Source organism: Ambystoma mexicanum, chromosome 3q (assembly GCF_040938575.1).
Source record: "Ambystoma mexicanum isolate Mex_15411 chromosome 3q, UKY_AmexF1_1, whole genome shotgun sequence".
In the NCBI taxonomy this organism is placed as follows: domain Eukaryota; kingdom Metazoa; phylum Chordata; class Amphibia; order Caudata; family Ambystomatidae; genus Ambystoma; species Ambystoma mexicanum.
In genome coordinates, this window is record NC_090926.1 from 58445909 (window position 1) to 58473001 (window position 27093).

The 27093-nt window shown below is 44.6% G+C and overlaps 1 protein-coding gene across 5 annotated transcripts in view; it reads left to right on the plus strand.

The window, feature by feature from the left end:
* Positions 1-26618, plus strand: part of LOC138582108 (uncharacterized) — a 673069-nt gene extending 646451 nt beyond the window's left edge. For 3 of the 5 annotated variants that reach the window (XM_069653080.1, XM_069653077.1, XM_069653076.1), the window contains exons 8-9: positions 4408-4473; positions 26354-26618. In XM_069653080.1, the coding sequence (XP_069509181.1) occupies positions 4408-4473; positions 26354-26464 (177 nt within the window). In that variant the 3' untranslated portion in view covers positions 26465-26618. The remainder of the gene's footprint in view (positions 1-4407; positions 4474-26353) is intronic. The other 2 variants (XM_069653079.1, XM_069653078.1) reach the window with 1 other exon arrangement.
* Positions 26619-27093: the final 475 nt, after the last annotated feature.

A 27093-nucleotide genomic window follows, 5' to 3' on the forward strand; every position in this document is an offset into this window, starting at 1 on the left:
TACTTCATTTGCATATTGAGACCGCAAACACTTGGGTACTTTGGTAAATAGTGTGACAAGGTCTGCACTCAAATGACCCTATTTGGGTTCACCTGGTAGTTCATCCTCTAGGGTCGCCCACACAATATTTCCATTGGAGAATATTTGGGAACACACCTTTGGGTGTGCAATAAATAGTACATCTCAAATTGCATAATAGGTCACGCCCTAACAATTACCTGAGAAGATGGGCTTAATAGAAATGAATGCTGATCTGAAATCGGACTCAAGGTGGAAGTTAAAGTAGAGGTAACAGGGTGCAACGAAAGCTTATTAGAGATACCAATAGCATTTATAGTTACTGAAGAGAGTGGTTCATTAGAGAAATCCTTGAACCATTTCACAGAGCTATTTGCTCCAATATCTATTTAGCAAGGCACTGTTTTATCTCCACTTTTCCAATCAACAAAAGGCCCTTCTTGATCTCTTTGCATGACAACGTTTCCTTTCCCCTTGGTGTCCTAGCCTTCAGTTTGTTATTACCTGTACATTAACATTTGGGAATTGGGGCAGAGGAACCTGAGGCTGAGGCCTGGTGGGAGACAAACATTTTCAGTGCCCTTCCTGTTTACAATAGTGACAGGCAATATTACTTGACACAAACCTATTTTGAAAATCTGATACATTCTGAGGATCAAGGGTACCACCACTCAGTTCTGCTCCAATACCCCACTAACAGTCTGAACGCATGGCCTTTGTAGTTACATTTGTATTTATACTTGTACCTTGTAATTGTAACAGCATTCATTTGCATTCAGTAATTTAATGTTTCTGTCCCTGACAAGACAAACAATGATTCACAACCATCACTAGTTCCATTAGCGGCTTGGTTTGCCATCCAGCAAATATAGCTTTGAACTCTTGCTGAAGCTTAGGCATCAGCCTTTGAACAAATGCAGATGCCACAACCTCTATTGCAGTTGCCGCTGGTCAGTGATCGAAGTGTACGAAAAGAAGTAGTGGAACTATATTCCCTACTGCCCTGCGCCGCTCCCCACAGACTTCATTGCAGCGCTCCCTCCCATGCACAATAAAAACCCCAAAACACATGTGCCTGCTCTTTAAGGAAACGTCCTGTGCAGTGCACTGAAAGTGCAAGTTTCTACTTCTTCCTATACTTTTATTTTAAAACTAAACCGTTCCGGAACGGTTTCTTTTTAAAATAAAAGTATAGGAACAGTAAAACTTAATTAAAAGAAGTAGAGGAGCACCGCTCCCGATCGCTCCCGCCCACTTCGACCACTGCCACTGGTTCGTTAATCCCTAAATGCTGCATTAACACAACCTTCAGAAGATCAAGATAACCTGCTGGAAACACATTTTTATTTTGTTGGCGCATATTTATCTTTGCCCAATCTGTCTTTCTGGGGCATACCACAGGTATTTGAACCAACAGATACTCTGTTACTTGCGCTAACTCACCTCCTATTCCTAGTTCTTGTCTGGGCCGCCAACTCTGTTGTGTTAGTCTCTGTGGACATAATTACCCCCATTAACTTGAATTCACGCTTCCAAACATTCACTTATCCACAATTATTGAGCGAACCAAGGTGCACAAAGAAACCAGCTTTATTTATAAAGTAAATCGGGTGGAAGAACGTACAAAACATTCTCAAAGAATTCCCGTTACACTGGGGGTTATAAGCCCAAATACATCACACCGGCATTCTCATAAAAAATACAATTCTCACATAATATTTTGATGTTAAAATACAAGGGCCTATATTATTCCATGAATTCAAAGGGGTTATTAGTCAATCCCTAACCTCCAGAACCACCCCGGCTGGGGTCTTCCCACTAAGTGAGAAGTCATTTCATGAAGATCGGGACAACTTTTAATTGTTTCGCACCACATCATGCTGACACTGTTATAAGAATGGTGAGCCATTGGTCAATTCTTACTCATACAGTCTTGGATTTTGCATTTGTTCACAACAACCCCATTATATTTAATGTGAAGGGAGAGATTGAAACGTTGCCCTGGGCAGAAATAGCAAACATACTTACATCTCACTTTCTCACGTCGGGCCCCAATCTCCCAGACAGTTTCTTAACCTTGGACAGTTCATCATGTCCTCCCTCCCGGTACACACTGCTGCTTGCAGGTGCATAATCAAATTGAATAGCTACTTCATTGTGGTGTGGGGCCAGTGTGCAGGGCCCATTACTTCAGTTTATTCATCCTGCTACTGTGTTCTTCGTGTGTGTACTGAACCTCTTTTACCATTCGGGGCATTATGTGTTCATCTTGTTGTCGTATTATTGGCAATGTTACTGTGTGCACCTGTCGATCAAACCTATGTGTGTACATCTCCGCCATCACCAGAAACAAACTTAATTGTTGCCTATTGAAGCTTGCATCCTGACAAAGGGTCAATTGGTGCAGTTTCAGCTCTCTATCACATTCTCCCTTCTTTCTCAGCCCTGGCATCCTCAACCTTCTGAACACTGCTGTGGACCAACAGAAATCTCTATTAAGCCATTTAAATTCAAATGCTGGGTAACATTAACTGCGAGCTGTGCAGGGTCTTGCTCAAATAAAATGTGATCCTCTTGTCATGTACAATGTTCCTGTATGCACCCTACCTAGCAATGCATGCCGCCATTCACTATTTTCCCTCTCTGTGTATTCAGCAACCTAACCCTCCCTATAATATAACAAACTAGTTCCGTACAATGTGGCAAAACTAACTATATGCTGTTTGTGTTACATTCAGCTAAACAACATGGCAGCCCCATAAATAAAAACAACAATTTATTCCAGTTTCTGTATTCTGTATGTCCGTTCTCGTTTGGGTACTCCTGGGGGCGTGGTCTTGCGAGTCACTTGTCTTATCTGCACCATCACAAACTGATTCATGTCTGCCCAAGTTGGTTTATGATATTGTACGCCCGGCCTTATTGCCTCAATAAACGTATGTGATTTTTCCCTAATATTTGGAAAATCTTTCGACAGATTTCGAAGCTCGCCCTGTATCCATGAGGTGTTGAACATTACTAAATGACCTAGTCCATAGGTGGCAATCACTTGTAATTTCCATTCATGTTCCTGTAAATAAGAACCAGATGAACTATACACAGCATCTGGATGGGAATGGTAAAGGCTAATGGTCAAGATAGGATCACTTGCTTGGTCAGAGAGGTGTATGATTGCAGAGGCTCCTGCTGGGATTGTCGGCTTGGTTCATATGCAATCTGGGGTTGAACTTGCTGATGTGCCACTGCTTGGGAGAATGCCACTGCTGCTGAAGCTTGTGCTGCTGTTTGCAGTACTAAAGAAATCCATGACATCCTCCCCTCCTTCCTGTGTCTCGATTTCCTGCAGTAGTTTCTGAACCCCATTGTGGATGCAGAGTAGTAATGGAAACCACTAAGGTACAAGTAGCTGTTCTGATCCGTTCTTGTGTTTATGTTTCTATTTTTGCACTTTGTTTTTCCATTTTGTCATTTGTTTCCCTAAGAGTCCTCATCTGTGACTCGCCAACCTCTTTAGAAGTGCCCTTTATATTCAGAAATATTTCCCATTGAGCTATTTTCACTTTTCTTTTTCATACTCTACCTAATGCCTTAAATCAGAAATGTACATTCCACGAGGAATTGCTTATGGTAATTTCCCTGTTCAGGGAATGCCTATATTCCGATCAGGGATTCCTGTCATAGCTCCACAGCCTTCTGGTCTATTATGATGAATGCCAACCAATTGTCAATTTTCATTGCTCAGACGTATTATACAAGTAATCATAGCTGCAGCTCCCCCCCTCCCTGGGGCGAGCTGCAGCTCAGTGCTCATAGGAAAACACAAAATATTGAACAGCTTTTACAAATAAAAGTAACTTTTGATCAAGGAAAGAACACATGAAATTAAAGCTTATATCTTGACTTTAGTTAACCTATTTTATCCTCTACACCTATTTAAACTTTAGGCTAATGTCAGTGGGTATTCTTTGGAATGCTAATAATGTTTTACATTTTTCCATAACCTGCTTGGCTTTGCATGATCACCTCTGGGCATTCCTACTACCCCGATACTTGTAAGGGGTTTTCTCTTACTAACCTCTTAGGAGGGAAAGCATCCAGGTCACATTCACATAGGTCTTCCTCTAAGCATAGAGATGCCCATATATCCTCACTGTCGGGGGATGCTTACACTCAATAAGTCAGTTGTGACCAACTCATCTTTTCCCAACGTCTCCATTCCTCAAACACATCACCTTGATTAACTCATCCTCTCCATCTTCCCTTCCCTGACCAATGAATGCCTTTGAATGTATAACTCAGGAGTGACAAATACATATCACACTCCTCTGCCATGTATGTGAGTGAGTCCCCTCCTTATTTCTCTCTGTGTCTCCTCTTGTGTCTTTGCAGAGGAAGCTCCGAGAGATGGTAAAAGTAGCCACAGCACTGCTAGAGCAAGGAACCTTCGAGAGCGAGGTGAGTGTCATAACCTTTGGACTCATTGGTGCTGAGAGTCTCACCCTCAAATACAAGTAGTCTAAGCAATCCACCCTCACACTGATAGCCCAAGTATTTAGGAACCAAGGGGATCTTCAATGTTTGCAGAGGGTGCATGAACAGCTCCCTTAAAATCTTGTTATTGCAATTGCCAAACCTTAAAAACACAAAGCCTCAGTATCTCGCCCTCACACATGAAGTTTTTTCTATATAACAGTATAACAAACATGTCCCTGTAACACAGAAGGCCAAAGTATCTCACTTTCACTTAGAGTGCTTCAGTGTTTTCCCCCTGAAAATCAGGAAACCCAAATGTCTCACTCTTACAGGACACTTAAGCGATGCCCCCACACACAGGGCCCAAAGCATCTCACCCGTTTGCATGCACAGTCACAAAGGGAGCCAAAGTAACACCCCTCGAACACCAAGCTTGGTTATCTCACGCTATTACCACATGTCTCACCTTCACAGCCAGTGAGCCCGAGTATATCTTGCTGGGAGTCCCTTTAGCACAGAGATCCTAAGTCTCCCCCCCCCCAGCACCCCTCCCTCACACATGCAAAACCCAAGTCACTCTCCTACAGTAAGTACAGCCTCCCCCTTTCACACAGGGAGCCCAAACCTCTTCCCTCACCTATGAAGGCCAAAGCTATCCCTGAATCACAGGATGCTTTAGTGTCTCTCCCCCAAACACAAGGTGCAGCATCTCAATCCTACACAGGTACCCTATTCATCTCACCCCTTAGGGCAATCTGTTTTCCATCCTTTGTATCATGAGTCTACAAACCCCACCTTCTAACACAAGGGACACAAATGTAGCCCCCTCACAATTCTCTGCCATGGCCACAGGGAGCCAGAATGTTTCTCAGTGTAAAGGGAGCACAGGTTTCTCACCCTAACACAGGGAGCTCCAGTTTTGCAGTTTCGAACATGGATATCTAAAACGCCTTTCCCTTACATCACAGGAAGGCAAATCATGTTGCTCTGACACAGAAAGCTTCAAACTGGGACCTGAGGTATCTCGCAGTCAAAGAGAGTAAGAGGGTCTCCTTCTCACGCATGGATCCCAAGCATCTATACATCTCACCCACATACACAGGGACGCTGATTTGATTACTCTCACACAGGAAGGCTGGGTATCACACCCTATCAATGGTCGCCAATACATCTCACCCACACACATTAAGCCCAAGTATCCTGCCCTTATACACAGTGAACCTAGGTATATGAACATCTGAGGCAGGGAACCTGACAATCATGCCCTTGACAACAGTGTGTCTCCATCATGCAGATAGCCTCTAAGTCCAAACCTCACTAAGAGAACCTTGGTTTCTCACCTTCACAAAGGAAACCTGAGTATTTCATCCTTGCAAAACAGGCAGTATGTTTTCGAGCCGGGGAAGTGTAGCTTGAAAACTTGCGGTATCCCACAGTCCCTTATTCTTCCTTTATCCATAGATATGGGTCGTCCTTCCCTAAATCCACATGCTTCCCCTATATTTAATGCAGGGATATGTGTCACATTGCAGGAGCTGGGTCCCACTGGGTTGGCAAAAACACCTAGCAGAAAAACATTCAGTGCCAGTGAACCTGACAACCATTAAGAAGAATATCCATAAATGAAGAATCTGTTGGCAAGCATGGAAGTGTGGAAAGTTCTAACACATATTCCTCTTGTTACTAGATGAATTGTATACTACCAACAAGCCATATGATAGGAAGAATGTATATTGTCGCTCTCAAAGATCAGGAATACTCCATTGGCAAAAACATGCAACGGAAAGAAGAGATAAATGAAACTATCATCTTTGAATGGGTGACTACCAATCCCTACTATTCAACAACCACATGCCTGACACCATCCATCATGGTAAATGCTGGGCAAAGACACAGTTGATGCTATTGGCCACAACAGCCGACGAGACGTCAACATCAGGTTGTGCCTGATACCACCATCTGTAATTCTGATTGTGACACATAATAGGTTTCAACTGAGAAATGTGAATAACAAGATGCGTATAGATGGATGTTCTAAACTTTAGACAAGCACAGATAAAGAGAAGAATGATTAATGATCTAATCCACCAAAAAAGGACCAGAAAACTAAGTGAAAGCTTAAAATGAGTAGACAAAAACCTGCAGCTATTCATAGTTAATCATTCGAAGAATAAGTGGGAGCAGAGTCCAAGAATAATCAGCAGATCTCTTCATCGCCTTCTTAGTCATATTAAGATTCTGAGCAATCATATCTCTATCATGGGAGTAACTTGTGAAAAATAAACCGAGCTCAGGAACCAATGTCTATGGTGGAGTGACAACTGAAAAACCCCACAACTACAAAAGAAACATGAAACTAGAGAAGTATAGTGCACAGAATTGTACGGTAACTCTACAAGTTGTACGCTAACTCTACAGTAGGCAGAAAGTCGCATTTAAAAAACATAGTAAATACTGTCTGATTGTCTCCCTATGTCTGACCCTTAGCCTGAGGATGACAGTCTGAGTAGAGTGTCTGCACCGCGCCCAGAGTCATACTGGCAACTCCCCACAACTTGCGACATAGAGTAATCTGATCAGAAATAATCTTACAAAGAAATCCACAGAGGTAAAAACTCCACCAGAAAAAGAGTTGATATCTCAGACGGCACATCTTTTGATGAGACCAAATGCACCATCTTAGTAAAAGCATCGACCATAACAATTACCAACAATAAAAAGTAGTAGTGACAACATCCCATTGCTCCAGAGCCACTTCTGGCCCCTGGCAAAAAGACTTTCCCTGTGCAAACATAGAACAAAAATACTTTAGAATAGTGAACATCCACAGACGTGGTTGGCCACCCAACTGATCACTGCATACATTCCACAGTGCACATCCAGGCATGCATGAAAAACAACAAACCATCCCACTTAACAAGTTTAATCAAACGTGGGGCTTCCAAACCTACTCAAATGGCTCCTTTATCTTACCCATAGAGAACGTACCAACCCAACATCTCTTCTGGATACTGCCTAGAAAAAGAATCTGCTTTAGCATCGTTATGCCTAAGAATTTTATAACAGTGCTATTGGGCAGAAATGCCTCTCTTATTTAGGAACTACTCTTTGACCCTGTCATAAAACCTGCAAATTACTGTCGTTTAAATCGGAAAAGGAAAACCCTTCCCCAACAGCAAACGTCTGTGTGGAACATGCTTCCTTCATTGCTAATATCTATCATTAAATTACAGTGTAATTTCTTTGGCTCACTGTCCACGTGCAAGATGGGTAATCAATCGGCTGCTCCATTTGATTATCTTAATGTACATGTTATGTTATGTGAAGTTGTCTTGTACCACACACCGTTACCATTCGCATAGTCTCCAGGCACACACGTAGTTCTGTAAGAGAGTGGGTTGGGTAGGTTAGTGAGGGAAGAGGGAGTAGGATAGAGGTTGTGCTTTTCTGTTGGTGGTTGTAGAACCAGGGGGAACTGGTGTCTAGTGTGGCTTAGGTTTCTAGGTGTGTTTGGATTGTATGCACTGGGAATATTGTTCCGGAATGGGCAGTGTCCAGTGATTGGGTGGGTGTTTGCAGCAGTTAGTTTCATGGTGGATGGGTGTGTTGTGAATTTCAGTGGGAATTAGACTGACCCAAGGATCGTGTGAGGTAAGTGTGGACTGTGCTGGAGGAGTTGGAAGCTGGGGGTTAGTGGTTGATGGCTTTCTTTCGGTCCCCATTGGTATCGCTGTCAGGGTTGCTGGTCATATGGAGTTGAAAAACCATGTTTTCAGCCTTTTTCTGAAGGTGAGGCAGTCTTCTGTTGTCCTAATTTCCCTTGGTATTGTGTTCCATAAATTAGCAATTAAACGTGAGAATGCGGTTCCTCCAGATTTCCTCTTTTCGTATTGTTTTGTTTTCGATTTGGAGGTTGTCACTTGATCTTAAGCCTCTTCCTGGCTGCTAGCGGCTGATCTTGGCCTGGAGGAATTCGGCCCCTTGTCCGTATAAGGATTTGTGGGCAATGTGAAGGGCTTTGAATTTAATGCATTTTTATTACTGGGAGCTAATGCAGGCTTCTTAGAGCTGATGAGATTGGTCTTTTCTGTTTAGTCACACGAGTGTCCTGCAGTGCTTTGGATGCGTTGAAGTTTTTTGGTAAGCAGTTCTGGCATCCCAAGGTAGAGGCTTTTCGCATTGCAGATTCTTGACAATACTAGTGAGATGATATGCAAGGGTTCTGTGTGGGAAGGAGAGGTAGGGGAGTATCCCTCTAAGTAGTCTCATGAGGTAGAAGCATTTGTTTGTAATAGCATTAACTTGTGGTTCCAGTGAGATACTGTTGTCCATGAAAATTGCCATGTTTTCCGCATGTTTGCTGACTCCGGTTGGGTTCCCATGTCTGGCGGTCAGCCCAATTGTGGTTCAGCATAGTTGTCATCTGAAGGTTAGATCATTATTTCTGTTTTGACTGGGTTTTATTTAAGGTTGTTTATTGTCATCCAACTACAGATGTCAGTGAGGTAATAGTTGAGGATGTTGCTTGGTTCTTGGGATGTGGCTATCTTGACTATGAGTTGTGTGTCATCTGCATAGTTGTAGGCAGTCAGTCGATGGTTTTGAATGATTTTCATCAAGGGGGACATGTGGATGTTGAAGAGGAGAGGGGAGAGGCTAGAGCCTTGTGGGACTCCACAGGAGATGTTTTTGGTGTTTGAGGTAAAGGTGGTAGGTAGGTCCTTTCGGTTCCGTTTGTGAGGATGGATTTTAGCCATTTTAAAGCAGAGTCTTTTACACCGCACTCCTGCAGTCTTTCGATTAGAGCTGAGTGCCTGATTGTGTTGAACGCCGCAGATATGTGTAGTAGTATGGGGGCAGATTGAGTGCTGTTGTCTGCATTCATTTTTAAGTCGTTGCATATGGATAGAAGTGCTGATTCCCTTCCTCTCAAGGGTCTGAAGCCGACTTGCGATTGATTTAATATTGCATTGGTTTTTACATATCCAAGTAGAATTTTGTTATACATGGTTCGCCAGTATTTCCACAGGGTAGGGCAGGTTGCATATAGGTCTGTAATTGCTGAGGTCTTCTACATTTTCCATTTTTGTTTTTTTATCAGTGGCTTGATGTAGGCCGATTTGAATGATTTTGGTACTATTCCTGTGTTTAGGGATAGGTGCATCAGAAGTCGGAAGGGTGATGCTGGGGTGCTGTGTTTGAGGATTTCTTTGTAGATCCTGCGAGGTTGGTGTCATTTATTAATGTGGAGAAAACTTTGTCTATTGGTACAAATCGGTCTAGTCTAGCTGTGGTTTGTGGATTGACAGTTGTCAGTGGTTCAGTGGTTGCTTTTATAATTGCGTGGTTGCTTCAATGGTCTATTGGATTGTTTCATTTTTTGTCCTAAGGTAGTTGGTGATGTTGTCACACAGTGCTTGTGATGGGATGACACCTTTGTTTCAGGATGTAAGGTTTTTGATCTCTTTTGTGGGTATGTTGCTGATTGGATTATTATGGCGTAGTATGTTTTTTTTGCTATGAGGACGGCCGATTTGGATATTCCGAGTGGTCTTTGGTATTTTATTTTGTTCTGTTGATTGTAGTGGTTGCTCCATATTTTTGGGAGTTTGCAGTTCATTTTTTTTAGTTCTCTCAGCTCTTCTGTAAATCATCTTGCTGTTATCTTTTTAGCTGTGGGTTTGAAAGGTGTTGTGGGTGCTAGTTGGACTACAGTCTCAGTGATCCAGGTGTTAAGCGTTTTCTCCGCTGAGTTTGGGGTCATTTTATTCTGCTCGGCCATGTTCGGTTGAGTCAATTCTTTTCCTTGTGGCAAGTGCCCTGTTTTCACAAGAGTGCTGAGTGAGTTTTCTGTGGTTTTGTTCTCGCTTTCAAACCAGATGTTGAAATATCCCAGGACAATTATGATATCATGGTAAGTGAAAAGGTTAGTGAAAGAGCCTGCGAGTTTTGTTGCATTTTTCATGTTGTAGGATGCTGGCCTGTAGATCAGAAGGAACACTTTGTTGGCTTGGTCTTTGAGTTTCATCTTCACGAGGAGTGATTTGTAGTCTTTCAGGTGAGGGCACTGGCGTGGCGCAGATGGGTTTTGTGCACAATTGTGATTACAGCTCCTCTTCTGTTTTCTCTGTTGGCCTGTATTAGGTTGAAGTTGTCTGGTATGGCTTTGTGCGCTGTAGTCTTGTGGTTGTCTGATAGCCATGTTTCTGTGAGGAAAAGTGCATCTCTGTCTCCCTCGCTTAGGAGGTTGTATATTTCTGTTTAGCCATAGATTTTACTACTAGTGCAGTTTTTCTATTTTCCTTTGTGGGCTGTTGTCTATTCTTTCGGGTGTCCCTGCTGGTGTGGTATTTGTTGAGTTTCATTTACTGGGGATTCTCTTCTGGGTGGGGTTGTTTGTTGAGATTGTTCTTGCGTGTTTATTAGTTGAGTAGTCCAATTACGTTGATGGCAGTGTTGCTTAGTTTTGGTTCATGCCGGTTCCAGTCTTTGGTAACTTAGTGCATGTTAGTGCATGTTAATGGTTATGGACTCGAGTTTGTACCTGATTCTTATTCAGGTGGAGTTGCTGTGTTTTGCGTTTGGTATATTTGGTTTGACGTCCCAGTGGGATCCAGTTTTATTTGGGGTTTTGCTTGTGGGTTATTTGCCAGTTGTCTGTTATCCATTGAGTTGGAGTCGTCGGTGGAGAGGCAGCGAGATAAGTATTCTGTGTTTGCTTATTTCTTGGTCTGTATCCTTAGTCCTTTTAGTGGTATCCCTATAGGGTTCCTGGGATTTGTGAATTCTGGTTGGTAGCTTCCTTCTTGTTGGGCTATGGACTCCTTCCTGTTTCTGTTTTCGTTTCTTGCTACTTAATCTTTCTTGTATCGAGTCATGTTAGTATGTGTTATAGTTTGGGTTGTTTCTGATTTGGCTCTTCCGGCTGTGTCCTCTTGGGTCGGCAGCTTTCTGGTTCCCAGTTATACGTCCTCACTTTTAGGGTTTACCCTATCCTCCATAGGGTTTGTGGTGTATTATTATTTTCGAGGGCAGGTGCCCTCGTGGATAGGTTATTTCCTTTTGGGTTGGTGTGGTCTGAGCATGGAGTGCTGTGCGGGACTCTGTTACACCGTGGTCCAGGCCTCTCTAGATTAGTTGTGTTATGTGCAGTGGTGAGGGCTCCTTGTGTCGTCCCAGAATTGCTTCACAGTGGTGAAGGCCTCTAAGGTGGAGTTACTGATATTAGCCTCAGACAGGACACTGCCTCTCATTGCACAGTAATATGGTCAGCTCAATTTAACTGAAACCATTGTTCACACTTCTCATCAAGCTAAAACCCTGGGAGGCCCTTTAAAGCCAACCGTTTCAGAAAATGCAGATGCTGGCTTTCTAGTCTGGCCCACCAATGATTACCCCATGTTATTGTGCCAAATCCACACCCACCTATCTGAGATGAACTGCTCTAACATAGCTTGTTCTATTATTGGAGTCAAATTGGACTACTGTAACACCTTACTCCTAGGAGCCCCCTCCCAGAAAATACAAGTCTTATTGAATTTTATAATGGCGCAATCCCATTGGAAAACCTGCTGTAAATCAAGGCCCTTACACTGGATCCCTACAAGATGAGTCCCATTCAAAGCCCACAGGTTTTCACACTGCCTTATATGGTGTTTCTCACAGTTCCTCTTGAATACAGTCAACCACCCGCTTGTTAAGATGAGAATCACGGGAATGCTGCGTACCTGTATTTCTGGTTGGTCTCGACGGGGCAGCCAGACTGACAAGAAGACTTGGTGACACAAGCAACCAGCCTCTCCTCCACCCTGAGTGGGAACTGGGTGAAAGATGGACCGATTCCCAATGCCACAACCTGGTTCCAGTGATGACAGATGTGCACAGTGTTGACAGAAGAAGTGGTAGGAGGGAATCCTTGAAGAGGCGAGACTCCGATGAACTGAGATGGGTGAGCACAGGAAGTCCTTAGAAGTGGAGAATCCCAAGTAGTGGGAAGGCCACTCCCGTAGCTGGCAAATGGTGCCGAGGAGTTGAGAGTCCAAAGGTGTGGGAGGCCACACCCGTAGCTGGCAATGGGTGCTGAGGAGTAGAGAGTCCAAAGGTGTGGGAGGCCACACCCGTAGCTTGCAGTGAGTGCTGAGGAGTAGAGAGTCCAAAGGTGTGGGAGGCCACACCCGTAGCTGGCAGTGGGTGCTGAGGAGTAGAGAGTCCAAAGGTGTGGGAGACCACACCCGTAGCTGGCAGTGGGTGCTGAGGAGTAGAGAGTCCAAAGGTGTGGGAGGCCACACCCGTGGCTGGCAGTGGGTGCTGAGGAGTAGAGAGTCCAAGGTAGCGCAGGAGAAAATCACAGGGAATAGGCCAGGCCAAGAGGTGGAGAGGGAGAAATCAGGCAGGGGGACCAGCACTGACAAGGAAGGGAACCAGGAGAGTAGGAAGCTGGACCAAGGGAGATAACCCAGGAAGAGACTTGGCCAAAGGGGAAATGGCCGGCAGCGGGCAAAAGGAAAAGGTAAGTAGGAGCAGGGAACAGGGCAGGAACTGACTGGCAGAGCGGGAGAAGGCGAGAACACGATCCGGAACAGAACGCGTTGAGACGCGATCTGTTCCCGACCGCACTTCTCCCTTTATGGGCCGCCGGCGCCTGCGAGGCCTGGAGCGCAAGCCAGATGGTTGCCAGGCGCCGGCGGGCCCAGAATGAGGCTTGAGCAGCAAGCTGCTCCAAGCCTGGGTGACCGCCTCACGGCGCATGCACGGGACCGTAATCGCGGTCCCCGACGCAAGCGCCGAGGAGCTGCCGCCCATGTCCCTGAAGCTCTCCCCCAGGCGCCTCCCCAAGCGCGAAAGCGCGGGTAGAGGCGCCAGGGAGGGGGAGCGCGAACAGTGAACCCCGGTCTCCCGGTAAGCGTGACACCGCTGCCCTTTTGTTCCCAGCACAGACATCTTCTAGTTAGCCCTGTTTCAGGTCGGCTCTTTATTTCAAATTCAAGTTGCCAAACTATTAAATGACCAGTGGAGTAACTTTGCTGAAAAGGTTGGGGGTCACATGACATCTCAAGGAAAAGGGCCCCTGCCAAATAAGAGGGACAACATGCTGTGCCACGAAAGTTGGGGGAAGGGGGACAAACATCCTTGTCCCTCCTAAAATTACACCCATGAAAATGACCTTCCCAAGAAAGTAGACCTCATCACACAACTCCTCAGTTAAGATACACAATCAAGGCCCTCCTCCCCTCCCTGTCTCCCCAGGCCTCCCACTACCTTTGATGGTGCATGCTTGTTTACAGCTCTCTAGAAATACTTCAAATACAAATACACCATCCAACTCTTGCAGCTACAAAGCCCCATTGTGTCATCTTCACACACAGCAAGCCAAACCACCTCCTGCTTCGATCACAGGGAGTCTGAGTGTCTCCCCTTAGTATGCAGGGAACATGCAAGTCTCACCCTCAATCAGGAATCCTGAGTATCTTGAGTGGGCGTTTCACCCTCATACTGAAAGCCCGGGTGTATTACGCCAACAAAGGAAGCTTGAGCATGTTACTCTCGCCGAAGGAACCAAAGCATCTTCACACAAGGGGCTGGAGCACCCTGCTACCTTGTTAGGCAGAATCCTGTGCAGTTCCCTTGGGGAACACTGCAAAAAGATTAAGACTACAGGAGTAAGCAGTAAACCCAATTGGTAGCAGTCTGCACCACCCAGATTTACCTGGTAGCTGTGGCTGAGCAGTCAGACCTCTCTCAAGAAGAGTAGGGCAGTATGCAGAGTATACACAATAGGGCCAAACACAGTAGAGCAAACAAACACTGACCAGAGCTTTGTATAAAAAGTATATAATTATTTATTTAAAACACACTTTATGGCACATACTAGCACTCTCAATCAAAAGCAAGTTAAAACACAGTCATGAAAAGTATACACACCTCCCTCAATAGTTATCAGACAAGTCAGGGTTAAAACACTACTATTTGTTAAAACAGAGGTGAGCGCTTAACCAAGATGGCACTCTGACAATGCAGTTAAAGGGAGAGAAAAAGACAGAGCATAGAAATAAAACAGTTCCCAACACTTTTAAGAGTTCAGAGCTGTAGAACCAAAGTTCATAGGCCAGGCCCACTTTAAATGGAGCAAAGCGAAATGTGCCCAGGATCACACGGTGTAAAGTGCACTGAAAGTCTTTGCAGAGTGTTCAAAAGAGGTTGGGGTGATTCAAAAGATATAGTTAGAAGGCCTGGAGCCAACCCAGTTTAGAAGCCAAGGATTTAAGGGTCACCTTTAGCAATCTGTAGAAAGGGAGGCCAGGCAGGTCACAGTACCTTAAAGAGAAAGGAAGCTCCAGCGGGGGCAGTTGTTCCTGGCAGTAGTTGAAGTTCATGGTTCCGACCAGGGTAAGAGAAGATCTCGTCGAGGAAGAAACGTGGAGTCATTGCACTGCACAGGGATGAAACCAGCCGCGGAGTTCCCGATTAAAAGGTGCAGTCCTTTTATTCGCAGTCAAAAGCGGTGAGCTTGGCTATCTGGCCGCCGGGGTGCATGGCACGGGCGATTCGACAAGAGACGTCTTTGGAAGGCAAAAAGGGCGAACTGGTTGATCCCACCAGCTCAGGGGAAGAAGACTCGTCCAGCAGAAGATCTTCTCTGGTCGTTGGGAAAGTGGTGAGGTGGCTGCAGCAGGGCTTCATCGGTGGTGTCATCATTGCAGATGGCTCAGCGGCTTCCCTCTTCGGATTCTTAGGTCCTGTGGCGACTTCTGAAGTTCCAGTTCCAAAGGCCCTGCTTTTATGCAGAAAAACCCCCATTCATCAGCCTAGCTGTCAATCACCGGGCGGCTCACCACTGGGCCAATGAGAGTAGAGTCCGACTTGGGTTGCTAAGGCTACGCAGTCCAGGGTGCCAATTCCCCCCTCCACCCTTCCTGTGGAACCCAGACAGAGTGGCACCATTTGGAGGGCTTCTGTGGAGAAGCCCGCCAAAATAGTGGAACAAAGGGCTCGACCTTGGTCAGAGTTACAGAAACGGACACAAACGCCATTTTAGAATCGAGTTCTGACCCAACCGGTGATTTAATATTAAATAAATAAACCGGCGGTATCTTTAACATTGCACCAAAAAGTGGTTTGTTTAAAATCAATGGGAAAATCCCATAGAGAATTTTCCGGTGGAATATTTTACGTGGTAACCACTGCCACCAGCCAGAAACTCGACGAGGGGGGACGGGACAGTGCCCCCTCGAAAACAGACCCAGGGACATTCGAATTACCCCTTACCAGTACTTCCACAATATGATGGTTTGTACTGGTTCTGTTCACAATTTTGGACTAGTAAAGCCAATGGTGACTTTACATGCCCTGGGAGACAGTAGTCAGTCCCAGGGTATGGAGTCTATGTTTGGGGGTCACTGTGACACCCCTGTGGTACTGCACTGAGGGCGCTGTGTACCACACATACAGAAAAACAGATGATACCCTATGGAGTAAAATGAAAGCCCATAAGCACATAACAAGTCAAAGACATACCTCAAATCATGTCTAAGAGTGGGAGTAGATGAGTCTCACTTTTAGCAGGAGAAAAAAACAAACCCCAAAAATCCAGCAAAGCTGCTGGGGGACTCACTAGGTTTGGGAAATTAGCCTTATAAGAGAATTCTCCCTAACATACCTCACAGGGAGCACACGTGGCACACCACTGCATACAAGGGCACCTTGAGCATTGTAACACACAGGCAGGGAGTTGTTGTGCATCACCCTTACATTCAGCGGCTGAGCAACTAACCATTAGACTCCGAAAAGCCTGGTTATCTCATTGACCAATCCACAAGCCCACCATGACACAGGAAGCTTACAATCCTCACTAGTGCCTCACCATCACGCACGTTGTGCTAGTGTTTCACTCCCATTCAGAGAATCTGCGAGTCTCACCCTGACAACACAAGGCACCTAAGCACCGTCCTTGACCGCCCACTTAACAAGCACAGTGTAGGGTCCCTCTTGGACACACAGCCTGTACCTCGTACTTTCACATACAGGAAACGTGCACGTATTGTTCCCGCACATACACCTGGAGCCCTCGCATTTCACCTGGGCTCTTTATTCCTCATGTCACACCCTAATCTATTGGGGGCCTGGATCACCAGGCCGGCATCTGATCTGCACTCATGCAGATGGGCGGACCGTAGGGGGCACCCTACAGCATCCGGAGCACCGGAGCAGACATTCTGTTGGTGGCGGACCGCAGGGAGCACCCTACGGTGTCCGGAGCACCGGAGCCACGTTACCTTGCTGGGGGCACCCAGCACACCACAGCCCCGGAAGCGGCTTGTTGCTTTTATTGACTTGGTCACATGGTAACCACCATGTGACCATTTCACACATCCTGGAAGCTACCAAGCTCCCAGGAGGGGTGACATGCACCACTCCTCCTTTTTCATAACGACCAAACAACATGACGTCACACCACACTACAAACAATACTACTAGGACTATTAGTGCAACTACTCTTCACATACATAGGTGCCTAGGTTACCCAGAGGGTGACAGTCAGAGTTAGTGAACTACTGGTGACACGCTGGAAACCCCACATGAAAACGCACCCTTTATTAACCTGGGTGAGTGTTTATGTATTGATGTGTGATTTATGAAAAGTTCTAATAGAACTAAACATAATAAATAAATAAAATAAAAATAAAATTACCCACTATGATTGTAGCTTTATTTTCCCTACCCTAATTGGAAACCTCCAAGTTCCAGCATGCAAATTAACTAGAACTTACAAAAACATAGATACCCAAAGTGAAATGAAAAACCTTACAAAGTCATTGTTCCACACATCTTGTTCTGTTCACCACAATTTCTAATTACCCAACAATCACAGTTAAATAGCTTTTTAAAACCTTACATAATTTTAAGAAGAGTGTACCACAGCAGTAGTCACTGCCAGTTACCTTTTCCCATCTCAAATCACTTCCTTTTCTAAATAATCTGCTGATGAGACACATTAAGTGATAACCCCTCACTGGGAGGGCCTGTGCAGCACTGGCTGTTTGTCTTTCAGGGGAGAGAGGCCGAGCTTGGGTCCACATAGGGAGTTGTCCCTCATCCGACTTTTGAATCTACCTCTGATAGAACTTTGCAGGTAATACGAAACTACTGCTTTTTAGGTTTAAAGATGTGCCCCTTTTTTACTTTACCAGCAATATTGTAGGAAATGTTCCTCTCTTGTGTTATTTTCCAGGTATTCATGATTAATCTTCTGAGAGGAAAATGTTTATTGGGGATTGATAACAACTCTCCTCACCCGCACCCATGTCACTGGTCGGATATTCCTGTAAATAATTTCCATTTCTGGCACTGCCTAAACAGCCAGAGCCCAGCACATATTACCTTCTAAACATGACCCTCACTAAGCATGATCTATTCTGTTGGCATACAAACTCTGCTAATAGTTACTCAAACAGTATGAGGTTATCAAGTCAGTACTTATCAGTTTGAATCATAAAATGTTGTGGCAGAGCAGGGCAGGCTAGGCTTACACACACACACAAAGATATGTTATATTATGGTTAACCCCACTGGTAAGTGTGCATGTGAAGACGATCTGAAACTGGACCCTACTTGGAATCCTAGCCATGACATGTTCAGGTAGGGCCTTGTTGGGCTAACAGTGAGGTGCAACTTGATTCCCTAGGTGTAACAAGCAAGGAACCCACATCTGGGCATGCACACTTTCAATTGCTGAAACTAATAGGCATTGGCAAAGCCAACAGCTTGGGCTTTTGAGTACGCATGGGATAGACATTTGCCAGGCATTGCCATAAGTGTACCACCTGACCATGGGAACAGCTGGAAACTGATGCTGGTACCTGGGCATATGATGTAATTGCCTGGCAAATGTCTGTCTAATACCTATACACGAGTCACAACTGTAGGCTTTGCAATAGCTTGTTTTAGAGAGGTCTGCAGTGCACGGAACAAATGCATGACACACATATTGCTTATAAATGAACAGGCTACAGACGCACGTTGTTAGGAGAATTTCATTGCACCAGGAGCTCATTTACAGAGGCATTTAAGTCATCAAACACTCTAAGGGATGCATAGATATAACACTGGCAGGTCGTATACAGCACACATGGGGCAGGTCATTCGTGGGAATGCCATAGGGGTGAACATGGCAATGGGTAGTCAATTCGTTTGTAAATGACCAAACACACTCCATCCTATATGTGTTATAATGCAAGAGTTCTGGCTTACACCTAAATGCCAAAACTATAAATGTATGGATGTAAGTATCTGAATCAATCATAACTAACAGCATTACTTTGGTCAGCCTTCCAGGCCATCGTTTGCAAATCAACCTTAGCTCTGCCACTGATGTGAGCAGCCCTGCCCAAACTGCTAGTCCAAAAGCCCTAAAGATACCTGTGGTTGCTTGTGTTTCAGTGCAGAGGGGACATGGCCTAGGAACTGAGAGTGAACTGCACCATTTGGTGGCAGAACCAACCCTCATTTGCTAATGACTTGTTCTCTTCTGTAATGGCACAGGCATACCAAAGGATTATGCCATGTAGGTTGCCCAGAGAAATATTAGTGGTAATATTAATTCAAAGCCTTGCTTCTATCACTTTTTGGTTTTACTGCACTCTCCCCTCCAGAATTACATCTTTCTTATTACCAACCTTATTTGTCACGTATGCCCAATTATTAAATTCAGCAGAATATACACCTTGAATGTAATATGTAAGGACCCTCAGTCAGTAGATTCACCTGCTGCACAAATCTGTGTGCAAGTAACATTACCAGTCATGTAGTGTATGATACTGTTAACCATTATATTAATCATGATGGGAACAAATGTTCTATTTCCAACAACCAAAACATTTTATGAGTTGTATAAATCAACTTGTAATTTTAGGTTTGAGAAAATAGCTACCTTGTAACTGAGATGTTGGAAATGTAGGTAAGGTGAACAGTGCAGTTAAAACACAGGATCTTGTTATATATATTGTAGGCAGCCTTCGTGAGTAAGTGTGCTACCACAGGTGTGAAATGCCCTCCATTTCCCTGGTAATTTGTGCTGTCATGGCTGTGGAGCATAAATCATTGTCCAGGGCAAGCAATCAAATTCTGGCTCGGCCTCCTGCAGTGCAGCCCCTCAGATGTTGCTGCTGCATGTTTAGAACAATCTCCCCCTTGCCTGCCCTGACTCCCCTCCAACCTTCCCAGTTTAGCACCACTGGTAAGGGCTCCTTTCTAGGGGGGCATAGAGGATGGCCTTGGGGGGTGGGGCATGGCCTCCCTGCTGGAGCCAGGCCTTTGAGGATTAAACTCAGAGACCTTCGAAAACATTGTTTAATATGCACGCAACCACTCTGATACAAAGTAATCCTCTGTGGAATGTTCAAACACTCACATACCGGGTTTCCTTTCACACAGAAACTCACTGGTTGCATCTTTTAGTGTTCCTGCAGTGCAGATCTCTCAGCCTTTGATTCTTCGCTGCTGGGCTCCCCCTTCTGCCCTTAAGGCACTCCTGGGTCAGTTTCTGACCCCAGGAGAATGAGCACTGCGAACTCCACGAAGAGGGGCAGTCTCCACGCACGGCTCCCCGTTCAGAGGTCCCTCGATGCAACAGTGCTCCAGATTCTGGACTGCACTCCTTAAAACCACTTGCCTGACCTCTACTACACTCAGCAGGCCCCTTCCTCGTCCCAGTACCAGAGTAATAAAAGCACCTAGTCTTCATTACTCCTGGTTTCCTCTTCTTAGTACCTTTAGCAGCCATTTATAAGGAAGTCAGGGGAGTTAACTCAAAATACCCCATGAAAGTGCGGGAATGTTTGGATTTGTCAGTAGTTGGAAAAGGAGGATACCATGTATCTCCCAAGGGCATACCACTCCCAGTTCCCACAGACCCCCACTGACCCTCCACCCAGGTAATCCTCCCTCACTTGTCCACCCCCCCAGGGTCAGGATCCAAAAGCGATGGCCTTTCCCTGGATACCTGCGCAGAGGACCCATGGGGAATAGAAGTGAGAATACCCTCTGGTTTCTCACATACCCTGCCCCAATTCGGGTTGGACCGGGATGCTTCACAAGGAAACCGAGAGGGGAAAGTTACCTTATCTTGCTCTTGTTCCTCCTGAGGTTGTATTGTGGAGCAACCGAGCTGACGGTCCAAGAAACCTTGCATTTCTCTAAGGTTAGTTCCTCTTTGTGGGAATATTGCATTTGTTTCCAATGAAGTAGCCCCATTCTCCTCACAAGGTTTTTGTTTGAATTGAGGAGATGTTGAATTTGGAGGGGGAGGAGGTCAAACTACAGGATTTCTGGAAGTTTTTGGGGCTATTCACGAAACCCATTGATCAAAGTAGGGACCATCTCTCCCCAAGACTAACTGAGCTGGCAAGTTGGAAATTACTGCTACAGTCAGATCTATTTTCATTCACAAAATGGAAATAGGGATTTGAGTCAATGGGTGTCTCTGAGACTGGCCCTGTACACAAGTTACCTTTCCCTTCCCTCCTTCTCTCCACCTCTGTGGAACCATCTCTGTTCTTATGGCTGTTTCTTTACTCCCATTGTCCAAATTTGCCCAAACCAGTTTTTCCTCTAAGATAACAGGGGTTTTAAATGTGGTTTTCCCTTTTGTATATAAAAAGGCATCAAGCCTTCTTTGAGGCTGATCGGGTTTGCTGGATGATTGAGATTTGGGAGGTTGAACTACATTCAATGGACAACTTCTCATAATGTGTCCATACCCTTTGCAAGAATTACACTTCCGATAGGGATCGAGAAAAGGATTTATTGCTTCAGGGTACCCTCCTTCTTCTGTTGGTTCCACTTGGGACTCAGCTCTTACAATCCCCGGTTTTAAAGATGTTGTTATCTGGGGAAGATGAATGTCAAGTAACCCTGATGAGGAACGTATAGCCTTACTTGATGACCAACTGGAGCGTTCTGGGTTCTCCTCAAAAAGATTTGTCAAAGCTATGTCTCCTCCCTCTTCCTCCCTGATTTCTGATATTACTAAACATTCTGGAGTAGTAGCTGAATCCAATAATACAGTGTTCCTATGATAGTATTGCCCCTCTGCTTCAAAAGGGTTAAGACCAAATTCGTTACTTCTTTCCAGAGATGTTCTTCCGATAATTCTCTTTTGAGACTGGACAGGAAATGTCATACCTCAGAACTCCTATCAGCTGACCCCTTTTAATCTCAATGAAATCATTTTACTTTAGGTGGTAATATATAAATATCTAAACCATGGGGGAAATCAAGCTGTAAGCCTAAAGAGATTATTATCTTGTCTGTCTCTGGTATTCGGCAGTCATAAGGACAAAAAAGATGATAGTCATTCCCTTCTACAGATTTCCTGATCAGAAGGATGGTCTGTGTGTTCAAAGCCCGAAAAGTCACCCCTACCTGATGGTCCCCCTTGTTGGGAAAACTGATCTTTTCTTCCGTCCTCAGGCCTTGTGGGAGTGACCCATAACAAAAATGTTGGCTTGCTTCCACCCCTTCATTAGTCGAACATGCAGTTAGTATGGGTGTATTAGTCTTCTGGCAAGTCATACAGGCCTGTACCAGGGTTTTAATATCGGCCCACATCCCAAACCAGAAAAACCTTTCTCTTAAATGATTTTGAAGTTTCCCATGTTCTGAATGATCTTTTGTTAAATAGGACTGAGCTTTTCCCAAGACCATCTTTTTATAACTTTCTTCAGTCACCAATTGTAGCTTTATCTGGCCTTCTGGGGTGGTCTTTCCCCTATAAAGAAATCCTTGTTTCATAAGGAAGAAAGGTTCCCTTCTATCACATCCCTTCCTTTCTGAACATTGTTTTGTTAGAATGGTTCCTTTCTCTGGGCCATGGCTAAATCTGGAGCGGCAGTTGGTTCTCCATGACCTTCTCTTTTGGACTCAGAGGGGAGGAAATCATTTGAAGCTTCCTCCATCCCGCGAATCCCTGGGTCCCCGTTTCAGTGCTTTCTTTGTCTGCTACTATGGGAAACATTGCCCTCTCAATCACCCCTTCGAGGCTCAATATGATGGCCTTGGAAAACATGGGAGGGCTTCATCCTGTGGTTTTGTAGCAACACTTCAACGTTGCCTCTGAAATTTGGATCTATTAGCCCTGCTAAGACATCCACCCCAAATCGACAGGCCAACGCTAACTTGAGTGCTAGTCTAATTAATATATGTATCAGGGGGAATCAATATCAGGTTAGTAGGTATTAGTCTCCTTTCTGCTGGGAGAATTGTTTCATCCCTAATACTACAGATATCAAACCCGATAGAGCCCTTAGTGGCTACTGAGGGGTCCGATGCTCTATCACTCAACTTCTCAAATTGTGGGGTTCCCCAGCTTGTATCGGTCGAGCTGCATCCCACCCCTGACACCATCTAGTTCCCTTCCCCAAGTTTCAAAACATAGTTCCAAACACAAAATATCTTGAGACTTCGTCCTGAAGTCAATGAGCAGGTTAAACCTCAGGGTTCCCTTCCCCAAGATTCACTTTCAATGAAAAAGGATATTTTCCAGCTTTCTTAAATGTCTGTGCCACACTTGTGCCCTCTATATGGTAGGTCTTTGTACAAGAATATCTTGACTGAAAGTTGCAGTTTATTCACTTCTTAAAGTTCACCTCCAAAGTTCCATTCACTCTGGAGTCCAAGGTATATTTGACGCACTTGTATTGCTGAAGTTTTGTTCCCTTTAAGGTTCAATAAAGATTGATTTCTTGGGTTCGAAGCTTTTGTTACTTGTAAGTTCAACATAAATGAATTTGACTTGTATTTAAAGTTGTATTAACTTTTGTGCTTGGTCCATGATGAATTTAAAGCTTCTTTCATTTATTATCTTCATAGGTAACAGTTGAAGATATGTTTGATATGCCTCTCACTTGGTTCGAAATTTAAATAGTGTTAAAGATCTTCACTCAATTCACCTCAGTGTTATATATCGTTGTAGAATGTCTGTAATAATGTGCCTAGCACTGAAAGACTTTTGTAACAATTGTAAAAGGTTTCATCCATTTCATTGCCGTGTTATAAGTCTTTGTAAATTGCCTTTGTAATGTGCCCAGTAGTCTGAGACTTTTGTAACAGTTGAAAAAAGGTTTATTTTATTTCATTCCATTGTTATAAATCTTTGTAAATTGTCTTTGTAACGTGCCCAGCACTCTGAGACTTTCGAAAATGTGTCTTTATTTACACGCGACTACTCTGCTACAAAGTATTTTCATTTATTCAAAAGTTAATGAGGATTACACTCAGAGACCTTTGAAAACATGGTTTAATATGCACTCATCCACTCCGATACAAAGTTATCCTCTGCAGAATGTTCAAACACTTGCATACACAGAAATGCACCGGTTATATCTTTTAGCGTTCATGCAGTGCAGATCTCTCAGCCTTTGATTCTCCACCTCTGGTCTCCACCTTCTGCCTGTCAGGCACTCCTGGGTCGGCTTCTGACCCCAAGAGAATGAGCACTGTGAACACCACAAAGAGGGGCAGCCTTCAGGCATGGCTCCCCTTTCAGAGTTCCCTCGGTTCAATGGCGCCCCAGATCCTGGGCTTCACTCCTTTAAACCTGGCCCACTGGCGTACTGCAAATTTGTAGCTTCTCACTGCGTCTCTTGGCCTCTCTGCTGCTTCTCCTTCATAAACACCACAGCTTCCCTCACGACTGCTTCTCCTGCGGACATTATCTGATTGAGACTTTTATGCACCTGCAGCCCTTTAACAGGCTGCAGGTGCAAATTTACAATTAGCCCTGCCTGACCATCATTAAGGGGAGATGCCTGACCTCTATTGCTATTCTCAGCAAGCCTTTTCCTCATCCCAATGCCAGAGTGGTAAAAGTAGCTAGCCTTCATTACTGCTGGTTGCCTCTTCCTTGTCCCGGTACTTTTAGTAGTCAGATATGAGGAAGTCAGGGGAGTTGACTCAAAATACCCCATGAAGGTGGGGGAAGGATTGGGTTGGTCAGTAGTAGGAAAGGGGGGATACTATGTCTCTCCCAAGGGCATTCCACTACCAGTCCCCACAGACCCTCCACCCAGGTGCTCCTTCCTCGCTTGTCCACCCCAAGGATCAGGATCCAAAAGCGATGGCCTTTCCCTGGCCACCTATGCAGAGGACCCATAGGGAGTAGAAGTGAGAATACCCTGAGGTTTCTCACGGCTGCTAAATCTTTCATTGTTGGTACGGCAAATAAATCCACAGGAGCACAAGATGGGTTGGCAGCCCAGGCTATGGATGGTGGCTTATGAGGGTAGTGAAAGAGATGATCGGCAATATTGAGGAAAGAGCAGTGGTGAGGAGTGGTGGAAAGAAGGATGAGATCAGACGGAACTTTGGGTAGCTCTTCTTTTGAAGATTTTAGAAGTAAGTGGCAATGTTGTTGAGGGGAGGAGCGGATTAGGAACATTGTGGTGCAAGTATGGCCTGGAGGGTAGAGGATAGTTTTTGCGATGGTGACAGAAGGAAGAGATGAGGTCGGCCTTTGCTGGACTTTGCTGTGTCTGGATTAGAAAACCAAGCAGGAAAGGATTCCTGGAAAGAGGTAAGGAGAACGCGACAGCACTGCAGTATGAAGTTGCATGGTTGTAACACACAAGGGTGCAGGGGACACCCCCACAACCGCTTCTCCCCTTGTCTGCTACAATGGTACCGAACGGTAGATTTTTTCAAAAGTTTTGGCTGTACAAAATTCGAACACATCTACTATATGTTTTGTTTCTCTTTTTTCTTATACAAATTACTAACTGGTTGTCTGGTAGAGCTGTTGTGTGGGTAGAGCAAGCAAGGAGGGATGACCTGACTTCGGCTAGGTAAAAAGCCAAAGAGTCGGGTTTGAATTTGTGTTAAAATTAGCTCCGGACCCTTCATACTGAAATAATGCTTTTATAAATTCAGGACAGTACATTACCTAAGATGTCACAAGGTGAAGACAGCTTTTTGTATTAATGCCTCAAAAGTACCTTTCGTTCTTCATCCTGGATCTTTAAACTAAAAAAGTACGCAAATAGAATGTTGTTACCTTTTTTTCTCTGTTCATTTCACCCTCTGCCTTCAAATCAGAGGGAGCTGCAGCACAGCATAGTCTCACCATAAAACATCATGCCTAAGCAATTCTGCCTCTAACAGAGAGCATGACCGCCATTCATCAAACAAGGAGTATGGCCATCTTAGCCTCACACACAGGGCACTCTTTCATCATACTCTTACACACAGATAGCCCTTCCATCTTTCCTTCACATACAGGGAGCCCTAGTCTCTCAACCTCACAGAAGTAGAGCCCAAATATCTCCCCTTCAAACAAAGGGAGGAGTAGCAGTGGAAACCGACTAAGTTCTTCTATCTTACGGTCGTAGAGGCTGTAAATAAGAATGGGGAGGTACTCTGGTGGGTGGGGTCGGAATGGGTCAGGTGATCCTTTTTTTAGATAGCATGGGTTGTGGAGAACTACTGAGTGTACCTACCTGCAGATACCGGGGGCAGTGGACAATGTTTGAGTTTTCATAGGTGTTTTTTGAAATAACAAAGCTTGATCGAAGGGCTGAGTATTCATCTCATAGAAAGGAGTGCCTGTAGTATAAGTTGTAGTTGAGACTTTGGAGAGGAGGGAGTGTTCCTGTGATAGTAGGGACTGTGAAGAAAGTGCTGGACTTCTTAGGAAGTGCTCATGAGAGGAATTATGTATTCCAGGTGCTGAGTAGTAAGGATGAACACCCTGTCACATATTGAAGTAGACGTGTCAGAGATTGTTGGAAGGCATTACATGTTCCTTTCTTGGGATAACAGGAATATGGTGAAGGGCTGAATGTGGCTTGATATTCTCTTTCTAATGTTGTTTTAGGGGGAGGACCTGTGCGAAGAGGATGGTGAGGCTGGAGCCCCTCATCAGAAGTGGCTAACAGAACAGTCCCTCAGTAGGCGTTGCAAAGAGAGGAAAGAACACCATCCCTAAAGGTGGCCTGTGGAAGGGGGCTGGTAAAGCACGGCCAGGTGTCTACAGCCAGGACACGTGGCCACAAAATGTGGCCATCAATGCTAACTTTATTGATATTCCTTGTTGAAACGAATGTAAACTATAATAAAGGACGATTTATCCTTCAAGGTGATACATTGTGTCTGCTTCATGGTTAATTGACGTTCTAGCCCACGTTGAGTATACTGCTTATTCTTAATCATTTTAATATTCAACGGGGTGTTATTGTTCCTTAACATTTTTCCCCATATATATAAATGAATTGCCAGTGGAAATGTTCTGAGCTGGATGGCAAACATATTGGCAGCCTACTATTCGCTGATGTGCCAAAACCTATTCCTAGAACTGCAATTGACCTCCACAAACAACTGGCTGCTTTTCAGAATGCATGCAATAAATGGGGTTTAAAGATGAATACCAAGAAAACAAATGTGCATATGACTGTAAAAATGAACTTGGAAAATGCAGTGATCCATCCTATTCATTTTCTGATTATCTAGGTTACAATTTCAATCAATGGAACACAGAATGAGGATCACATTAAAAGTGTGATCCTTGGGTGCATATTGGTGTCATTTCCTAAAACATATGGAGTGAGGTGGGTGTCT